The sequence below is a fragment of the Magallana gigas genome, chromosome 9, assembly GCF_963853765.1.
Source record: "Magallana gigas chromosome 9, xbMagGiga1.1, whole genome shotgun sequence".
NCBI classification, from domain to species: Eukaryota; Metazoa; Mollusca; class Bivalvia; order Ostreida; family Ostreidae; genus Magallana; species Magallana gigas.
Window position 1 is genome coordinate 26790512 of NC_088861.1, and position 20288 is coordinate 26810799.

The window sequence follows — 20288 nt, forward strand, 5'->3', positions numbered from 1 at the left end:
CTGAAATATTTTCTGATATGTTATAGAAGCAATTATGTTCATCGTTACGTTGTTTATCTATACATGATAATTGTTTGCTCCTTTGTTACGTAATTGAGATTTTAAGGGGCCAGAAGTCCAAAATTTTGATCATCAGTATCTCTAAATAGAGAAAAATTTTGAAATGCAATATTGAACAAAAGATGTTATAAATAATGTGCTTAACGATATGAAACCAGAATTTCTCTTTTATCCAGCCCCTAAAAGGAGTAATAGGGTTGGCACTTAAAGCAATCTTTTCCAGATATCTCGAGAACGGTACACATTTTGATCTGTATCTTTTTTTCAGTTAATATTTTGATTAGACATATATAACAAAAGTAGTAGATCATCAAAAGTTCTTTCCAAAAAATTCAACAAAAAGGGACTGGCCCCTTTATTTAGGGGCCAAGACACTTGTAAACTGAAAATTTGACGCAATATATCTAGAGAAGGAGGCATATTTTGTTAAGCATTGTAAAAGAGAAAATGCTTGCATGGGTAATTCTAATCGATTCCATCAATCAAAACACCAATGTCTGTCCCCATTAAGGATTTAGAGGGCTGGCCCCTAAAATATTCAGTCCTTTGTATCTCAAAAATGATCAACAATTTTGGATAGGTGTAAGAGCAAAAAATGATAGAATTTGTGAGACCTTTTGATTGAATTTAAGAAAATGGGGCTGGCCCTTAAAATTAAGGGCCAAGACACTCGTAACCTCTATTACAGATAACTTTTAAATGAAAAAGATTTTGTAATGCAATTAGAAGCAAAGTTGTTGATCGTAACAATATCTTCCAGGAAAAATCATTGCCAAGCCCATTTATTACGTAATTAGGGATTTTTCGGGCCAACGTACAGAAACTTTGACGCAATATATCTAGAGAAGGAGACATATTTTGTTAAGCTTTGTAAAAGAGAAAATGTTTGCATGGGTAATTCTAATCCATTCCATCAATCAAAACACCAATGTCTGTCCCCATTAAGGATCTAGAGGACTGGCCTCTAAAATATTCAACCATCTGTATCTAAAAAATGAACAACAATTTTAGATACGTGTAAGAACAAAAATTGTTAGTATTTGTGAGACCTTTTGAATGAATTCAAGAAAAAGGGGCGGGCCCCTTACATTAAAACCAAGACACTCGTAAAGTTCTTTTTCACATACCTTAAAAACGATCAAGATTTTGTAATGCGTTACAGAAAAAAAGTTGTTGATCCTAACAATATAAGTTGGTAAAACTCATTGCCACACCCATTGATGACGTAGTTATGGATTTTAGGGGACTTAACTCCTAAATCTTTAATGTGCAATATGTGAAAAAGCAAAACACTTCGTTAAGCATTTTAAAGGATATTGACAATCGTATACATTATCTGAAAGGGAGGGTTTGAGTGGGAAATTTCATTGACATTTTAATTGTATCGTTTAAAAATTGAACGGAAGACCTACTCGTTACTCGTAACGAGATCGTATCTAGTTATTTTTCTTTTTTTTTCTTACAAATTTTGTGCCCGCGATATCTCAAAAACGGCTCGGCCGATTTTCATGAAACTTTCAGATCAAAAAGATATTGATCTAATCTTAATATACATTTTTTTTATTTTGATGACGTCATTTCCGTTCTTAAGATAGTGACGTTTTAGCGATTTTCAGAGGGTCGGCTTGTCCAGGGACCTCCTCCTAAACGGTAAAAGATACTGAGTTTAAACTTTCAGGGATTGTAGACAATAAATTGTAGATGTGCCATTTGGCATTCATATTTGTCATGCTCAAAAGGCGTTAAAGCTCGCCTGGTCCCGAAAATTGAGACTAAAAAAAGTCATTATTTTTCATGGTTTTCTTTGTTTATCTCTCTTCTGAAAAATATTTTGTTAAAACATGTATTGTAAAATTTTTTTATATTTACAAGACCTTTCATTTGATATCAAGAAAAAGGGGCTGGATTCTCAAATTAGGGGACAAAAGGGCCCAAAAGTCTTTCATCTGTAGCCGTTTACTGAGAGATATTTTGTGAAATGTTATAGAAGCAAATATGTTTATCTCACAGTTATATATCCAAGCAATGTAATTATTTTATTATGTGTTACGTAATTAAGGGTTTATAGGGGCCAAAAGTCCAAAATTTTGATCACCCATATCTCAGAAAGGAAAAATATTTTGTAATGCAGTACAGAAGAAAAGTTGTTTAAAATTATGTTCTTCACAATATGCGACCTTCAAAATTTCGTCAAACGGCCCCTATAAGGAGTTAATGGATCGGCCCCTTAAACCTTCTTTCTCATATATCTCCAGAACGGTAACAAATTTCTAAACACTTGTTGAACAAAATTTGTTTAGAATTAAATGACCTTTCATTTGATATCAAGAAAAAGGGGCTGGTTTCTCAAATAAGGGGACAAAAGGGCCCAAAAGTCTTTCATCTGTAGCCGTTTACCGAGAGATATTTTGTGAAATGTTATAGAAGCAAATATGTTTATCTCGCAGTTATATATCCAAGCAATGTAATTATTTTATTATGTGTTACGTAATTAAGGGTTTATAGGGGCCAAAAGTCCAAAATTTTGATCACCCATATCTCAGAAAGGAAAAATATTATGAAATGCAGTACAGAAGAAAAGTTGTTTAAAATTATGTTCTTAACAATATTCGACCTTCAAAATTTCGTCAAACGGCCCCTATAAGGAGTTAAGGGATCGGCCCCTTAAACCTTCTTTCTCATATATCTCCAGAACGGTAACAAATTTCTAAACACTTGTTGAACAAAATTTGTTTAGAATTAAATAATAAATAAATAAATAATAAAAACTAGATAAGGGATCGGCCCCTAAAACCTTCCTTCTCATATATCTCCAAAACGGTAACAAGTTTCTAAACACTTGTTGACAAAATGTGTTTAGAATTAAATGTCCTTTCATTTGATATTAGGAAAAAGGGACTGGCCCCTTAAATTAGGGGATCAAAGAGTTCTAAAATCTTCTATCTATAGACCTTTAATGAGAGCCATTTTATGAAAGGTTAATAAAGCTAGATTTGGTATAATACGTTTATATATCCTAACAATATAATGATTTTCTCTTGCGTTACCCAATTAAGGTTTTTAGGGACCAGAGGTAAACAAGTTTAATCTTTTCTATCTTAATTGGAAGAAATGCAAATATTTAAAAAAGCTATGTCAGAGAACTTATAAACAGCGATACAATAAAGCCTTAGTACTTCACTCTTTTTTCCATAACATGTTTTGTTGTCGAAAATCAAAGCCGATGATGTCATATTTCCTTCTAAAAATCGGACGGAAGACATCCTCGTTGCTCGAAACGAGATCGTGTCTAGTTATTCTTATTTTTTCCCCGATTTTCTCAAAGATGACTGGATATATTTTCTTGAAATTTTCAGGAATAATAGGGAATGATAAAGTCTAGGAATTATTTTTTTCATTTTTTCAAAATTCATTTCCGTTCGTCCGTTTCCTGTCCCGCAACGAAAAAGCTTGTCATCACGAGATCTCACAAGTGGTAAAAATTTGAACAACCAAACTTTGTATGATGATAGACCTTAGTATGAAAATGTGTTTAAACTATTTTGTTTTGTTCGTCGTAACTTCCGATCGTCACTGGAAGCAATTAAAAATTGGTTGTTTTACGCATTTAATTCATTTTCCATAAATTAAACTTATAAGTATAAATCTATACATAAGTTATCTATGCGATGTTAAATACACAAAAAAATTCTACTTCCGGTGAGATATCTCAATTATCTCAGGTAGCTTTTTTAAAACACATTTTTTACCCGCGAGATCTCAGAAACTATAAGTGATCAAGACACGACACTTTCATGGATGATAGACATTTGATTGAAGATGTGTTTAATGGGTGTCAGTTTGTCTTCCGTCACTTCCAGTCCACACCAGAAGAGTTCAAACAAATCGAGCTGTTTATCTGTATAACTATTTTTCTTTGATACTTTTAGTTAGATAAATGTAAAATAATGTACAAAAGGCAAGTATACAAGAAATATTTATTACAGTTTACATTGAACATTTCCGTTTGTCCGTTTCCTGTCCAGAGACCAAAAACCTTATTTCGACGAGATCTCAAAAACGGTAACGACTTGAACAACCAAACTTTGTGGGATGATAGACCTATGTATGTACATATAATATAACTATTTTGTTTTATCCGGCGTGACTTCCAGTCGTCACAGGAAGTACACCCAATTTTGATTTTTTAAAAATATTTTGGCTATTTAGCATTGAAGTAACATTTTAGCTATATAAATACAAAATGTCATCTGCACATGGTAAAAAAAAGTTCTACTTCCTGTGAGACATCTCAAATATCTCAGGTATCCTTCTATTTTAAAAAAAGTACCCACAAGATCTCAGAAACTGTGATAGATCAAGACACAAAACTTATTTAGATAATGGACATTGATTGAACATGTGTTTAACGGGTTTCATTAGGTCGTTCGTCACTTCCGGTTATTACTCAAAGCGTTCAAGCAATAGAACTTTTTTTATTAAACTGTTAACTTTTTTTAAACATTTTACTCAATGTGATGAACAGTAACGTACCGTAGGTAAATGTACTAAAATATTTACTTTCCAATTTTTAAATCACTTTCGTTTGTTCGATTCCGGTCTTGAAAAAAAACTTGAAAATTCAAACTTTGAGAAATGACAAAATGTATAAATTATATCCATTTTCTGTTTACAAGATAACTGGATTTTTTGTGCAGATTAATACACGAGGAACGGAAGACCTTTTTGTTGCAATACAGTACCCGCAACGTTATTTCTTACAAGATAAACGATAGGATAGGATTCACGCACGACAGGATAGCATTAACGCACGATAGAACAGTATACACGCACGAAAGGATAGGATTAACACACGATAGAACAGTATACCCGCACGATATGATAGGATTTATACACGATAGGAAAGGATAAACAATGTTCATGATAAACGTACGATCGCTTTAAACGATATTTACGAACAAACTGATAATGGCAGAATTTGAGAGAGAACACGTACAAATAAAGATTTACATGGAATTTCTTTTTAGTAACAATTGCCGAGTTGTTAATCATCGCTGCATCATTTATAGAATGTATACAAATGACCAGTTCATTTTTTTTTCAACTAAAATTATGAGCTTTAATGATCAATAAATTTTCTGTATTGTTACACTGTAAAATTGTTTTCATTACCGAACACCCTAGCCGATCGCCACGAATATTTCAGCCCGAATTAAAAAAAAAAAATAGCGGGTTTATTTATATAAATCCAACTCTTGTATAAAGTAAATATAAAATCGATCATAAGTACATTTCTTACTGTATAAGAAAATGATGCATTAAAAACGAATAATTACAGACAAGTTATTAAAAATAAATATTTAAGCAGATACACATTCCGCGTACGATTTGTTAACATTGTTTTCATTACCACACACCCTAGCTGATTGCCGAGAACATTTCAGCCTGAAATCAAATATCACACGGAAAATAACGGGTTCAAAATACAACTCGGGTTTAAATTAAATATAAATTATATCATAAATAGTTTTGTTTCTGTAAAATATGATGCAATAAAATTATATTGCATGAAAGTTAATGTTTACGCAGGTATACACTCTGCGTACAATTAAATATATTCGATGTACAGGTAAATATGTTACTTTGTTCCTAAGAACTTCGGTTTTTTTTTCATTTTCAATGTTAACAGATATGATTTACATATAATATTGGTTAATTTTGATAAAAAAAAAAAATTAAAAATTAGTATCCTGACGGAATGTTGGATAGGATTTTACAATTCTTGTTCGATAAATATTCTGATACGGCGCACCGACCGAGTTGCAACTTAGTAATAAATTTACTTGCTCGAAACGATTAAAGGGACAGTACGGCGCATCTTATCAAAAACCCGACTTGCAAAAAATTTCCGATCGGGTTTGGTATTTTTGTACTACTCATGAATGTATAAACTTTCAGAAAATTACAAAGTTCTCCGTGCAATAAATCTAATTATATCATTTAAATTAATAATTACGTATAAACTATCACATATATACATTGCAGCGTGTTCGGGGTTCAGCCTTCTATACTATTACGCATGCGTATTTACTGTAAACAAAATACATGCAGGGCTCGCGAAGAATCTTATGGGCAGGTTTGTTGATAAAAATATATTTTTTCTACTTCTTATAGGTAAAAACTGTTCAAAGATTTTAAAATAACCTCAATTATTATTTTGTAAGCATGTATTTATCGTGTTTATCATAGGAGTTGCTACAACCTAAATCTATTTTTATAAATGAGGCCCCTTGAGGGGTTATTTGACATATATATGTCTTTTCATTTTAAAATGAACTTGAATTGGTAAACCATTTACAAATTATCGAGTAAGAAAGGATGTGTTTCATTTAGGGGATCGCTTTAACCTTGTTTTCCATGATGACCGTAGTGGGACGAAGATCTTGTAGTTTTCAGCACGTGTCAATTACTGTCAATCAAAGTCCACGTGGTACAAATAAATGATATAAGGTTATTCCGGTTTGTACGACCCTTGTTAGAATTAACGCACGATAGAACAGTATACACGCAAGATACGATAGGATTGATACACGATTGGATAGGATAGGATTGTAAAAAATAACGTTGCGGGTACTGTATCAACAAGAGTCTAGTTAAGGTCTTCCGTTTCCAACGGAAGACCTTATAGTGATTGTTATGTTTCTTATTAAGGTCTTCCGTTTCCAACGGAAGACCTTATAGTGATTGTAATGTTTCTTATTATTAAGGTCTTCCGTTTCAAACGGAAGATCTTATAGTGATTGTTAGGTTTTTTCTTTCTTTCTTTCTTTCTTATTATTATTTTTTTTCCCTTTTTTCTCTCGTGAATTTCTCAGAGATGTCTTGATGGATTTTTATAAAATTTTCAGGAATGACAGAAAATAAATAAATCTAGAGGATTTTAATTGAAAATGTTCTAAATTCACTGCCGGTCGTCCGTTTCCTGTCCCGCGACAAAAACCTCGAGATCTAAAAAACGGTAAAGACTTAAACATTCAAACTTTGTAGGATGATAGACCTATAGCTGTAGATGTGTTTAAACACTTTTGTTTTGTTCGTCATAACTTCCGGTCGTCACTGGAAGCACTTAAAAAATGTTTTTTTTACGCATCAAATTTTTTGTCCATAGAATAAATATATAAGAATAAATCTATACATAGGAAATCTCTGCGATGTAATATCAACAAAAAAATTCTACTTCCGGTGAGATATCTCAATTATCTCAGGTAGCTTTTTAAAAACACATTTTGTACCCGCGAGATCTCAGAAACTATAAGTGATCAAGACACGACACTTTCATGGATGATAGACATTTGATTGAAAATGTGTTTAACCGGTTTCATTTTGTCTTCCGTCACTTCCGGTCCATACTGGAAGAGTTAAAAAAAATCGAGCTGTTTTTCAGTTTAACTGTTTTCCTTTGATATTTTTTAGTTAGATAAATAAAAAATAATGTACAAAAAGCAAGTATACAAGAAATATTGAATACAATTTAGATTGAACACTTACGTTTGCCCGTTTCCTGTCCAGAAACCAACAACCTTATTTCGACGAGATCTCAAAAACAGTAACGACTTGAACAACCAAACTTTGTGGGATAATAGACCTATGCATGTACATGGGTTAACACTATTTTGTTTTATCCGGCGTTACTTCCTGTCGTCACAGGAAGTACACCCAATTTTGATTTTTTAAAAATATATTGGTTATTTAGCATTGAAGTAACATTTTAGCTATAGAAATACAAAAAGTCATCTACACATGTTAAAAAAAAGATCTACCTCCGGTGAGATATCTCAAATATCTCAGGTAGCCTTCTGTTTTAAAAACAAAGTACCCACAAGATCTCAGAAACTGTGAGAGATCAAGACTTATATATGTTTATCAGTTTAACTGTTTTCCTTTGATATTTTTAGTCAGATTAATGAAAAATAATGTACCAAAGGCAAGAATACAAGAAATATTTAATACAATTTACATTGAACACTTCCGTTTGTCGGATTCCTGTCCCGAGACAAAAAACCTTAATTCCTAGAGATCTCAAAAACGGTAACGATTTGAACAATCAAACTTTGTGGGATGATAGACCTATGTATGTACATGTGTTAACACTATTTTGTTTAATCCGGCGTAACTTCCGGTCGACACAGGAAGATCACCCAATTTTAATTTTTTAAAAATATTTTGTTTACTTAGCATGGAGGTAACGTTTAAGCTATAGAAATGCAGAAGGTCATCGACACATGGTAAAAAAAATCTACATCCGATAAGACATCTCGAATATCTCAAGTAGCCTTCTTTTTAAAAAAAAAAAAAACAAAGCACTCGCAAGATCTCAGAAAGTGTGAAAGATCAAAACACCAAACTTATATGGATGATGGACATTTGTTTGTACATGTGTTTAACGGGTTTTATTTTGTCTTCCGTCACTTCCAGTTCTCACTTGAAGCATTCAAGCAGAAGACTTTTTTTTTTACTTAAGATTTTTTAAAAATTTTACTCAATGTGAAGAAAGGTAACGTACCGTAGGTAAATGTACTAAAAATATCTACTTTTAATTTCCTTAATCACTTCTGTTTGTCTGTTTTCGGTCCCGAGACAAAACCCTTTTCTCAACGAGATACTATAAGAACTAGTAGACTAATTGTTCAGGGAACAATTAGAGGCATTTCCACCATTCATAATGATTAAAAAAAATCCCGAAAATGTTGATAATTTTTGAGTAATTAGAGAAAAATCAATTTACGAAAAAAATAAAAGAAAAAAAAATCGGTGGCGCCAACCCAGTATCGATCCGAGAACCCGGAGATTTGTATGCGAGAGTGTTGCCACTACGCTATTGCACTTGTAATCTATTTGACGGTAAAATTTGTTGAGTTGTGTAGTCAATTTGGATGATGATAGAAAGAAGAGATGAAGCATTCTTCTGTCCATCTAAAATTGATTCCCACCGCTGAGGAACCTTTCGAATAGATAGGAGCTTAGCGATTGGTTGGGAGGGCAGTATTTGTTCATCAGTTTATTCATAAAAATCAGTGCCGCTTGTAAACAATGTGGCCGGATAGCGTTGACTAAGAAATCAACAGGTCAGGTCAAACTCTGGTCGCCAGCGGGTATTTGAAGGTGTGGGAACGTCACGTCGGCTCAGCTGATGCGAATTCTCCTTGTGATTTGAAATGCACGTGCTTAGAAATCTATTAACTGTCATGCATTCGTGGATAACAAGTACGGAAAATCGGAACTGAATTAAGGCCAGTCATGTATTTCAGCCAAGTCGGGAAAAAAAACCTGAAAGAAAATGTAAACTAAATTCATATAAAATCGGGGTCTGGGAAGGAAGAGTTATCTTTCATAGTACTTCAACACAAGCTGATAGAAATGTAAACACAGATTTTCAGTGAAATTTGAGCATGAATTTATTAGAAACAAATATCGAAGCGTTGAAATTTCGTTTCTGGGGATGATTGTTCGATGACGCTGAGGTAGATAACTTTCTTCAATAGGGTTCATTTCGTTTGAAATTTGGCAGGCAATTAGATTCAGGTGTGAGGAATAGTCCCATGAATTTTCGCCAAGTTCTACAGAGTTTTACTGGAGCTGGAATTTTTATTTGGAGGCGTAGTCTAAAACGCGGTCTGGAGTCAAATGACAGGCAGTGTTTCACCCTTTCAAAAAATTCTAACAAACGGTTGTAACACTTTTTTAGGTTTTATTTAAAAAAAGAAATATTAAATTTCAAGTTTAAATATCGAGGGTCAAGTTCATATAAGATATCAATCCTTGTAGAAAAGAAGGGAGGGGGGGCTAATTGTACATATAACTAAATCTGATATATGTTGCATACACTTATTACTCATTAGTTCTAAGAGGTCAAGGTCAGGTCAAAGGTCAAGGTCAAACCTAAAAAAATAAAGGGGGGGGGTTGTTTAAAGAGCTTATTGCACATATAAATGAATCTGAAATGTATATGTTTAATATACATGTAACGCATCAGTCCTTTAAGGTCAAAGGCCAAGGTCAGGTCAAAGGTCAAGGTCAAACCTAAAAATAAGGGGGGGGGGTGAATTTGTGTTTGAAAGAGCTATTTGTACATATAAATGAATCTGATATTATAGATGTTGCAGATACTTATAACACACCAGTTCTAAGAGGTCAAAGGTCAAGGTCAAAGGTCAAGGTCATACATTTAAAAAAAAGGGGGGGTTTAGGTTGGTTATTTTGTATGTGTTTGTGAAATCAATGAAATTGAAAGGGGAATTACTGCCAGAAGGGGACGTTGGACCCTTTTGGGATCAATAGATTGAAGAAACTTCTAAGTGTACTGAAGACATTGGTCAAAGTTTCAAGTCTCTACCTGTTATGGTTTCAGAGGAGTAGCGATAACAAGCATTTCGTACAAAAGGGGCAATAACTCACTATTACAAAGTGGGAGCTGAAGGGCTACATTTTGAAATGTCTTAAGACGTCCTACTACATCCTTGATAAAATTTCTCTATATCACCCTAAACAAAAGAGATGCGAAAACTCATGAATACACATATGTTCAGATGACCTTGACCTTTGACCTTTACGTCATTTTGATCGGCCAAGGAAGACGCTTCCATCCCAAGTGGTCCGAAGTCTCTATGACAAATAGTAAAAAAGTTGGAAGCGATTTTATGGAAATTGAAATACTTTCAGGGGCAATAACTGATAGAAGGGGGTCTCGGAACCTTTCGGTATGAATAGATTGAGAGAGCATCAAAGTGAACTACAGACGTTAGTAAAAGTTTCAAGTCTCTATCTCTTATGGTTTCAGAGGAGTAGCGATAACAATCACTTCGCACACAAAGGGCAATAACTTTGTAAGTTCTGGGAGTGATCAAGCAAAGGGTCATTTGGTACCATAACTTTTAATGGTCGATCACATAAAGAAAAAATTGCTTCAATATCTCTTAAAACAAAAAAGCTGTCCCTGGAAAAAAAGAGAAGAAAAAAATAAGAATAAGAAAAAACATAAGAAAAATTAGAGGTCTTTCCACCTCAAGTTTGTTATGTTTAAAATAAGATTGCTTCAATAGAATAAAGAATTTTTTCTGCGTTACTTCATAAAAAAGTGTCAAACGATTAAGTTTGCAATTTTTTTTTATGCTTGACCTTGGCCTTTGACCTTTATGTCATTTTGATCTGACAAGGTAGACGCTTCAATCCCAAGTGATCCGATGTATCTATGATTATTGATTCATAAGTTATTTGTGTTTTTATTGAATGTTCGAAACTTTCAGGGTTAATAACTGCTAGAAAGGGACTTTGGACCCTTTCGGTATGAATAGATTGAAGGAGCGTCTAAGTGTACTGAATACATTAGTAAAAGTTTCAAGTCTTTATCTTTAACGGTTAATGAGGAGTAGCGATAACAAGCATTTTGTACAATAGGGGCAACAACTCTATAATTGTTATATGGTAAGGGTCAAAGGGTTATATTTTGAAATGTCTTATGATGTCCTACTACATCCATGTAAAAGTTTTTCTCTACCACCCTAAACAAAAGAGATCTAAAAACTCATTAATTAAGAGATTTCCAGATGACCTTCAACTTTGATCTTTATGTTATTTTGTTCGGCCAAGGTAGACGCTTCAATCCCAAGTGTTCCGAAGTCTCTATGACAAAAAATAAAAACGTTGGAAGTGATTTTATAGAAATGTAAATACTTTCAGGGGCAATAACTACTAGAAGGGGGGCTCAGATCCTTTCGGTATGATAGATTGAAGAACCCTCTAAGTGTACTGAAGACATTGGTAAAAGTTGCAAGTTTCTATCTCTTATGGTTTCAGAAGAGTAGCGATAATAAGCTTTTCGTACACAAAGGCAATAACTTTGTAAGTTCTGGGAGTTATCAAGCAAAGGGTCATTTGGTACCATAACTTTTAATGGCCAATAACATAAAGAAAAAATTGTTTCAATATCTCTTGAAATAAAAAAGCTGTCCCTGGAAAAAAAGAGAAGAAAAATAATAATAATAATAATAATAAAAAACATAAGAAATACAAAAGGTCTTTCACCTGAAAGGTGGAAAGACCTAACTAGTAGACTAATTGTTCTCGAACAATTAGTGGTCTTTCCACCTCATTGTTTTTTATGTTTGAAAAAAGATTGCTTCAATAGAATAAAGTATTTTTTCTGCGTAACTTCATAAGTCTCAAACGATTAAGTTTGCAATTTGTTATTGCTTGACCTTGAACTTTGACCTTATGTCATTTTGATTGGACAAGGAAGACGCTTCAATACCAAGTGGTTTGATGTATCTATGATTATTGATTCAAAAGTTATTTGTGTTTTTAATTGAATGTTTGAAACTTTCAGGGGCAATAACTGCTAGAAAGGGACTTCGGACCCTGTCGGTATGAAAAGGTTGAAGAAGTGTCTTAGCGTACTGAATACATTAGTAAATGTCCCAAGTTTCTATCTCTTATGGTTTCAGAAGAGTAGCAATAACAAACATTTTGTACGATAGGGGCAATAACTCTATAATTGTTACATGGTAGGGTTAAAGGGTTAAATTTTGAAATGTCTTGAGATGTCCTACTACATCCATGAAAAAGTTTTTCTCTACCACCCTAAACAAAAGAGATCTAAAAACTCATTATTTAGGAGATTTCCAAATGACCTTGACCGTTGACCTTTATGTCATTTTGTTCGGCCAAGGAAGACGCTTCCATCCTAAGTGGTCCGAAGTCTCTATGATAAGTAATAAAAAAGTTGAAGAACCCTCTATGTATACTGAAGACATTGGTAAAAGTTCCAATCTTTTATCTCTTATGGTTTCAGAGGAGTAGCGATAACAAGCTTTTCGTAAATAGGGGCAATAACTATGTAATTATTGAAAGGAAGGAGCCAAGGGGCTATATTTCAAAATGTCTTTAGATGTCCTATATCATCCATGAAAAAGTTTTTCTCTACCACCCTAAACAAAAGAGATCTAAAAACTCATTAATTAAGAGATTTCCAAATGACCTTGACCTTTGACCTTTATGTTATTTTGATCGGCCTAGGTAGACGCTTCCATCCCAAGTGGTCCGAAGTCTCTGTGACAAATAATAAAAAAGTTGGAAGTGATTTTATCGAAATTTGAATACTTTTAGGGGCATTAACTACTAGAAGGGGGCCTCAGATCCTTTCAGTATGATAGATTGAAGAACCCTCTAAGTGTACTGAAGACATTGGTAAAAGTTCCAAGTTTTTTATCTCTTTTGGTTTCAGAGGTGTATCGATAACAAGCTTTTCGTAAACAAAGGCAATAACTTTGTAAGTTCTGGGGGTAATCAGGAACAGGGTCATTTGGTATCATAACTTTAAATGAGCAATTACATGAAGGAACAATTGGTTCAATATGTCTTATAATAAAAAAGCTGTCCCTTGGAAAATAGAGAAAAATAAGAATAAAAAACATAAAGAAAACAAAAGGTCTTTCACCTGAAAGGTGGAAAGACCTAACAAAAGGTCTTTCACCAGAAGTGGAAAGACCTAATAAAAAACTTAAACATTCAACTTTTGAAGAAAGACAAAACAATGTATGAAGATATGTTTTCTATAATAATCTGAATGATCTGGCGTAACTTCCGGTCGTCACAGAAAGTACTCAAAAATTGACACCTAGTCTTTTGTTTTGTTTAACAGGTCGGGTACACTACCTTATATGGATAGCATTATTTAACACGTGACAGTATTTTCGTCAAACAGATTCTCCAATCCAGTGAATGAGTTGCAATGCATGACGGTCTACAACGTGTTTACGATTCAACAGACGCACGTGGTTTTTGTCTGTTCTATTTACAATATTTAATTGCTTGCCGGAATGTTCGTACATCTTGATTTTTACTTTAGAAGGTAAAAAAGGAAAGATTACGTACCATTAACTTTGTTCCATGCTCACATTGAAAAATACTGTTGTTTTGGGTGATCAATTGTTGCTTCAAAAATGATCAGTATCAAACGACTGACAAACATACGCATACAAGTACAAACAGGTTTTGATATGAAAAAACTGCACAGTTGTGTATTGGTGACTTTATCATTGTGCACTAGAAATAAATACAGGTAACTGTACATTTTTAACATACGTGAATAGCCACGGTAGTAGAAATGCACAAATATACAAACGCAGAAGCGCAAGCTGTGCAGCATTTAGTATTAAGCATTCTGATGAATGTCCCTGAAGAAAATATCAACGCGCATTCTAATAATGTTGTCTTAAATATGGGATATCACGTGAAAAAACGGTACTCGCTGCTTCTAATTCTATAGGACGTACCTCTCTTTTGAACATTGAAAAAAGGGTATTTAAATAGGTTGATATAAGTCCTCATATGCAATATTTTATAAATGTGAGCATAGAAATTAAAGTTCAGACATAATTGTCAAAATTAATTTCATAAATTCTGAAAAATCATTCAAAATGAGTTTCCAAAGGACAATTCAAAATGGTATATATTTTCAATACGCTTTGTATACACTGAAACTTGTAGTAGCCCACAATGCCTTGCAACTCATTCACCTGATTGGTTTGTCGATAAAAGTAAACAGATGGCTAATTTAGTATGCAAATTTATGCCGACGTCACAAAATATAGTGGTCTCGTTAATATTACATTCATATAACTGTTCTTTTATTCTTTCAGAAATCATCTAAAAATCTCATCAAGGTGTCTGACCATGTATCCCCGTACTTGGGCCCAGGATGTGTTACGGTGTCACCTCTGTGGGACCCCGGGCCCCCCTATGTTATGTGACATTTGTCATATACATCTGTGTGTAGTCTGCGTTGGAAAACACCTCTTAGATGAATCCAAAGAACACAAAGTAGTGCCATTTAAGAAGAGGGGACTAAATCCTAAATGTTCCAAACATTCCACACAATTATGTGACCTTCATTGTGAACAATGTAACATTCTTATTTGTGTGGAGTGTGTTTCCTCTAATGAACATCTAGGACACAAGCAAGTTGGCATTTTAAAAATTCTGGATACCAAGAGAGAAGCCTTAAAAAAAGATCTACAAGATTTAGAAAATTCCATTTATCCTAAATACCAAGAGATCGCATCTAACATCCCAGTTCAGAAAACTGATCTAAATAAAAATTCCAAGAAATTAACAACAGCTCTTGACAAACATAGAGAAGACTTGCACAGAGAAATAGACATTGCCATCAAGAAACTGAAATCTGACATGGATGAAATGGAATCCAAACACCTGGTTGTCCTGAATAAGCAGGAAAATGAAATAAAGCGCACCATTTCTGAAATCACAAAGTGCATTGCTGATCTGAAGAAATTACTAAACTCCAATGATGTCAGCCTTGTCTCTGCCTACAAATCCAGGATTGCTGAATTCAGAAGATTGCCTCCTAAACTCACAGTTTCCTTACCAAGATTCACTCCTCAGAAAATTAACAAAGAACAGATATATCAGCAGATTGGTTCTCTGTCAGCGTTATCTATCAAAACAGAAGAACATGTCTACACAATGGATTCTCCCAGTGCTGAGTCCTCTCCCACTGACAGACCGCTCATTGATGTACCACAGATCATCACAGATATAAACACAGAGTATGGAGAATCTAATGCATTATTTGGTGTGTCCTGTCTAAGTGATGATGAACTGTGGACGAGTGGTAAGGACAACATGATGAGACTCTACAACCTCCACGGTAAACTAATTAAGTCAATCCAAACCAAGTCAGGGAACATGCCAGAAGACATAGCAGTGACACAGAGTGGTGAACTAGTTTATACTGATCCCATTGATAGAACTGTGAACATAGTGAAGAATACACAGATACAGACAGTGATCAGACTACAGGGGTGGAGACCTCTCCATGTCTGTAGTACCTCCTCTGGTGACCTCCTGGTTGTCATGATCACTGATGATAGGAAACAAACAAAAGTTGTACGTTATTCTGGCTCCACAGAGAAACAAACAATTCAATACGATGACAAAGGACAACCTCTCTATTCACCTAAATATTATCCTAAATGCATCAGTGAGAACAAGAACCTTGATATCTGTGTAGCTGACTATATAGCCAATGCGGTAGTGGTGGTCAATCAGGCTGGGAAACTCCGGTTTACCTACACCGGTCCTCCCTCTACTACCAAGGAACCATTTAATCCAACCGGCATCACTACGGACAGCCAGGGTCGAATCCTGACAGCAGACTATAACAAACACCGTATCTACATCCTGGATCAGGACGGACAGTTCCTCCGCTACATTGACAACTGTCATTTAGAATATCCATATGGTTTATGTGTGGACACCAGAGACAACCTCCTTGTGACTGAAAATGATACAGGTAAAGTGAAGAAAATCCAGTATTACATGTAAACAAACTGTGATCATAATATTATATGTCTACAAAGTGAACATCAAATGTCTATGTAAATAAACTGATTGTGTTTAAATGTTATAATACATCAACAAACTATCTAGAACTATATAAAATCCATGTATTACAAACCGTGATCATTTTATATGTTATGTTTCATCAAACTGTCACAATTCAGAGACTGTGTATTGTTCATGTACATATGATTACTTACTATCTGTATATTTTACATGTAAATAAACTGGTTTTATATGTAAATAAATGTAAATAATCAGTATTTTGTTAATGTGGTTTCTTATATCATAACATTAAAGGCTGTTGACATTTGCAAAGATAGTTTTCTAACTATAGTGAAGTGAAATATGTCTGCATGTATGATTATGAAATTTTAAAATACAACTAATCAATTGATAGGAGAACTTGACCTACTTCTAAAAAGAAATTTTAACATTATCAAGTGCCTTGGGTTCAATATTTCAGAATATATGAATATTATCATGATGATAGATATCGGACCTATTACCGGTAATAATTAAGGCCTATACAAAAAATTGTGTGTTGAGGGTAACACTGATGAAAAAAATAGGTTAGGTAGGAAGGGTTTTCTTCTATTTTATCATATTTTTTTCTGCATAATTCCTAAGAATGTTTGTTTGTGTCACATTTAAAAACAAATTTTATTTAGAGATAATAAAATTTACAATCGGATAAAAATTGACATATCATAATGGTAGGATAGGGGCATTTTTGTAGGATAGGTCTGGTTACCCAAAACACACAGTTTTATATTATATACTACAAATAGCTTTGTTCTGCAACATACATCTAAGTTGTTGCTATGAAATGTAAAGTTGCATGGAAAAAGCTATCAGCAAATTTCAGATTTTATTCTAGTTGCTTCAAAGGTCAGGTCATATACTTGATTTTTCCTCACCAAAGATATCATATATTTATATTGATATATGTGAATAATACCTATTCAAAATTACCTCGAAATATGAGAATTAACATTATTTTTCTGCTTGTTGCCATAGCAACGGTTCTCAAAATTGATTTATAAATTCTTAATTTCACAATCATATTAATAGTGTGCACAAAAATGCAAGATTTGTATTTTAAATTCAAATGTAAAGAAGAAATCATAATTTGAAATTTTTGTTTAGTTACCATGGAAATACTTATAAAACATGTGTTTATAAAATATTTGGGTTTTTTTCTGTTGAAAAATGACAAACTTCTTCATGATACATTCTACCCTGGAAACCCCAAACTGTTGCCATTACTCACAATCTGTTCTTAAATAAGCATAAAGATGCCATTTTAAATCTTTACCCTCTGTTACCATGGCAACGGGAACACATAACATCAAAGAAATTGTGTTAGTTTTTTATTCAAACTGAAAAGTATGAAGAAAATCCGTGACTATGTGTGGCTGCCAAATTTTTATTGCGCAGATCTAGAAACTTTTCCAGGGGGTAGTAGGGGAGGGGGGGGGTCCAAGAGATTCCGATAATTTTATTAATTGTCGGAGGTGGGATCCCCCTCTCCCAACCCGATTCCCTCTAGATCCGCGTATGAATATACTGAATACTGTACCACCTTCCCACATACATGTATATATATATAGTGAAGACTTGTAGCTTCAAGGAAACACAATCATGAATTTTTCAATTTTTTTTTGTAAGTTTATTTACCTTGTACTTGGAGAAGTGGTTGTCACCTCATTTAGTCATTTACAAGTTGTATGATAAGTATGTATGAATTGTGGGTAAAATGGAGAGTTCCCTCAATTTAATACAAAAAAATAAAAGCAAACAAAACAAAATCGAAACAGGCGTTTTCTTGAAGTAAATCTACATGTACGTTAGTTTAAACAACTTATCAAAAGAGGGAGCGCATCATCCCATGTGCACGAGGAATATCATGGTGTTTTTTTTAAAATAATTAAGATCTATTTCTGAGTGTATAGCTATGTAGAACATTCATAACCAGTATTCATGTGCACATTGCATTCTTATGACTTTTCTCGCTAGTATTCATATACTTTTTCCTTTGTTCGCGACCATTTTCGGATTGCGGAAAATTCATAATCCATTCGATCTTTTGTTCACAAGAAATTCTCTCTCTCTCTCTCTCTCTCTCTCTCTCTCTCTCTCTCTCTCTCTCTCTCTCTCTCTCTCTCTCTCTCTCTCTCTCTCTCTCTCTCTCTCTCTCTCGGTATGACAATTTATTTACAATTAAAGCTCAACAATTAAGAGAGCTCGATAGTCGTTGCCATTTTTAGACGGTTTTTCTCTCCTTTAGAAGAAGAGCTCTATATAAAAGGGGTGATATATATTATTTTTTTCTTTGCTGAGTAATAGCTTAATTATAGCTTAACAAATCTTATCTTAAATTCATAGGTAGATCTGATGGTGAACCTGTTGACCAACTAGCCTTTTTAAACGATTACATGTTTACTTATACTAACTTCTTTATATAAAAAAAGATCAAGTTAACAATAAGCGGTTCTAAACCTTTGATGTCATTAGTAGCTGCGTATATTTATCTACATCCAGCAATCCACTGAGGCTGGTGATCGAATCAGTCCTTGGTTTGCTAGTGATGACAGTGGCGTTCGTAGTCACACATTTGACCCTATAAGTGTATACGACAAACCAACGATAAAATGTAACTATATAAAAAAATGAAAATAAATAAGTAAAATAAAATAAAAATGAAAAAAAAATTGATAAAAATAATGACGACATAAGTATAACGGGGGTCCTTTGGTATAAATATACCGGTATTCTGTAATATAAATTTGCAATACATACATTATATTGCTGGTCAATATTAATTGGCACATAGCTTTTTAGGTTAATAATTTATTAAAATAAAGTTATAAATATTCATAAATGTACAATCATGCAATTGTACATTTGAATTATATAATCTAAAATATACCGACTATAACATAAGTTTGAAAGCCCCCTACCTTCCTGCCCTCCCCTCTGACTTGCTTTAAATTTGATAAGTTGCAGTTGTTTTTTAAACCCAAAATGTAGAGTAAATTTCAATAATAAAAAAATAAATTCTCAGAACATAGGGTCATGGGAAAAAAAGGGAAAAAAATCGCAATTCTTGACATAAAAATGTTTCTGATAAAAAAAAATTACTTAGTTTTTTGTTATCATATTTTGACGTTTGATGATAGTTTAAAATTTCTCTATTATAAAAAGATGTCATACCGATATTGTGATATTTTTGTTATAAAGATATTAAATTGATTGATACCTTCAATTTGTACTAAATTAAAATAAAACGACATTCGATCTATATTTAAAGGTTTAAGATATCAGATAAATTAAAAAAAATCTTCGTATTCTTCATATTAAAAAATAGATTAGCATTTGTTCTTAAAATTACCAAACAATAATGATAACAAGAAGTTCCATCTTAAAAGATTAATTAACTACATTCAGATTTCGTTTGGGTAGAAATTTAAAGAAGGATAACTCTGACCATGCTCACCTAGCAGGAGTTATCGAAACTTGACATGGCGGACGGGGAATTAAAAACTCCCTTGTCGACAACGCCAACCGAAGATTTTAACCCACTGGCGGAAGATCCAGACAATTTCATCAGGTAGATTAGCTTATTGTAACTTAGATATTTTGCATAATCAAAATAATCGTGCTAAAACAATGCATCCGACCTGCATTAATGCTGCAAGCAAGCAGTGTCGTGAACGTCGTACATGTTATCTTGGACGGAATGACTAGGTGATTCAAACATTGTATCATTGAGTCTTAGAATACACAAAATAAACACTTAGCTATCTGTT

At 33.5% G+C, this 20288-nt stretch overlaps 1 protein-coding gene across 1 annotated transcript in view; it reads left to right on the top strand.

Annotated features, from left to right (window-relative positions):
• The window catches only part of LOC105319912 (E3 ubiquitin-protein ligase TRIM71), a 241989-nt gene extending 225232 nt beyond the window's left edge, over window positions 1-16757 (top strand). Inside the window, exon 3 of the mRNA XM_066070929.1 lies at window positions 14757-16757. Coding sequence (XP_065927001.1) covers window positions 14791-16461 — 1671 coding nt within the window. The 5' untranslated portion in view covers window positions 14757-14790 and the 3' untranslated portion in view covers window positions 16462-16757. The remainder of the gene's footprint in view (window positions 1-14756) is intronic.
• The last annotated feature ends 3531 nt before the right edge of the window (window positions 16758-20288 follow it).